General features: G+C 45.6%; 1 protein-coding gene across 1 annotated transcript; it reads left to right on the top strand.

Moving 5' to 3' along the window:
- Positions 1 to 200: 200 nt before the first annotated feature.
- LOC127851133 (jerky protein homolog-like) lies at positions 201 to 1,004 on the top strand. Its single transcript, XM_052384695.1, has one exon. The coding sequence runs from the start codon at positions 201 to 203 to the stop codon at positions 1,002 to 1,004; it is 804 nt and encodes a 267-aa protein (XP_052240655.1).
- The last annotated feature ends 429 nt before the right edge of the window (positions 1,005 to 1,433 follow it).

Genomic DNA, 1,433 nt, shown 5'->3' with positions numbered 1-1,433 from the left:
AAAAATTAATGCATGCCTATGCGACGATCACTTTTTGTGATCATCTCGGGTATTTTAAAAGATCTTATAGCCATGTTTTAACGCTTAAATGGTTGTTTGTTTGTTTGTCAGATAAACTGTGAGAAATATGACTGTTAAATATCCATCCATCTGTATGCAAATTCATTCATTGTCGTTTCTTAATTTCAAACGCATCTTAAATGTCGCAGCCTCCAGCTAAACGCAGACGCGTAGAGCTTACGTTAGAGGATAAGATAAAGCTCATTACGGAATCAACTGCTCAACCAAAACCATCTCTGAATGCACTCGGCGAGCGCTTCAAGATCGGGAAGTCAACGGTCAGTGACATCTTGAAGAAAAAGAACGTCTACCAGGAGCAGTGGGAGAAAAATGCGTCTGGCTCCAAGTTCCGTTTCGACAACGAATGCAAGTTCGACCGACTGAACGAGCTGACGTGGGAGTGGTTTAGCCGGAAGCGGGCCCAGAACTTCCCTTTGTCTGGACCTGTGATCCAGGAGAAAGCAAGCAGCTTCGCAAAGGAACTGGGGTACCACGACTTCAAGGGGTCCAGCGGCTGGCTCACCTCCTGGAAGTCCCGCTACTCTGTGAAGGCATTCAAGGTGTCCGGGGAGAGTGCTGGGGTGGACCAGCAGACAGTCAGTGACTTCAAGAGCCGGCTTCCAGACATCATACAGGGATACAGCCTGGAGAACATCTGTTATGCCGACGAGACAGGCCTCTACTACAAGGCATTACCTGACAAGACCCTGGCTGTGCGCGGAGACGGTGCAAAGGGATTCAACGTGCAAAAGGATAGAATAACTGTCCTCTTCGCATGCAGCGCCACGGAAGAGAAGCTGACACCGCTGGTCATTGGCAAGGCAGCAAATCCCCGCTGCTTGAAGAACGTGCGACGAGAGCGTCTTGGTGTTACTTTCGTCAGTAATAAGCGTGCGTGGATGACGTCAGCTGTGTTCTCTGATTGGCTCCGGGACACTCCTTAACATTGCAGAAAATAAGATAGTAAAGGAGTAATGTGCTTTGAAGCAGAGAGTGATCTCGGACTTTTTCGTGAAATCGTAAACTTCAAGAATGTGTAGGTTTTGAGATTATGAATGTCTTAAAAAATTATTATGACGCTTTTTTCTGAAACAACTCTTCCGTGTACATCGTCAGTGAAGTGAACCCTCTCCATTATTACAATAGACTCTCTGTAAACCGGACGGTCTGGGGACCGGCGTGATCGTCCGGTTTTCAGAGAGTTCTGGTTTACCAAGAGTATGCATATTGCCGAAATATACATTGTATGCATCGTGTACAAATCACATAAGAATAAAACAAACCATATACATTAAGCAGACAGCCATGTTTTTAACGAACACAAATCGTTTCCAAACACTCTGCTGATGTATCATAAAAATACATGTTTTGGG

This window comes from Dreissena polymorpha, chromosome 11 (assembly GCF_020536995.1).
Source record: "Dreissena polymorpha isolate Duluth1 chromosome 11, UMN_Dpol_1.0, whole genome shotgun sequence".
Lineage (NCBI taxonomy): Eukaryota > Metazoa > Mollusca > Bivalvia > Myida > Dreissenidae > Dreissena > Dreissena polymorpha.
The sequence above is the reverse complement of the archived record's forward strand: the minus strand, read 5'-3'. Positions and strand labels throughout refer to the sequence as shown.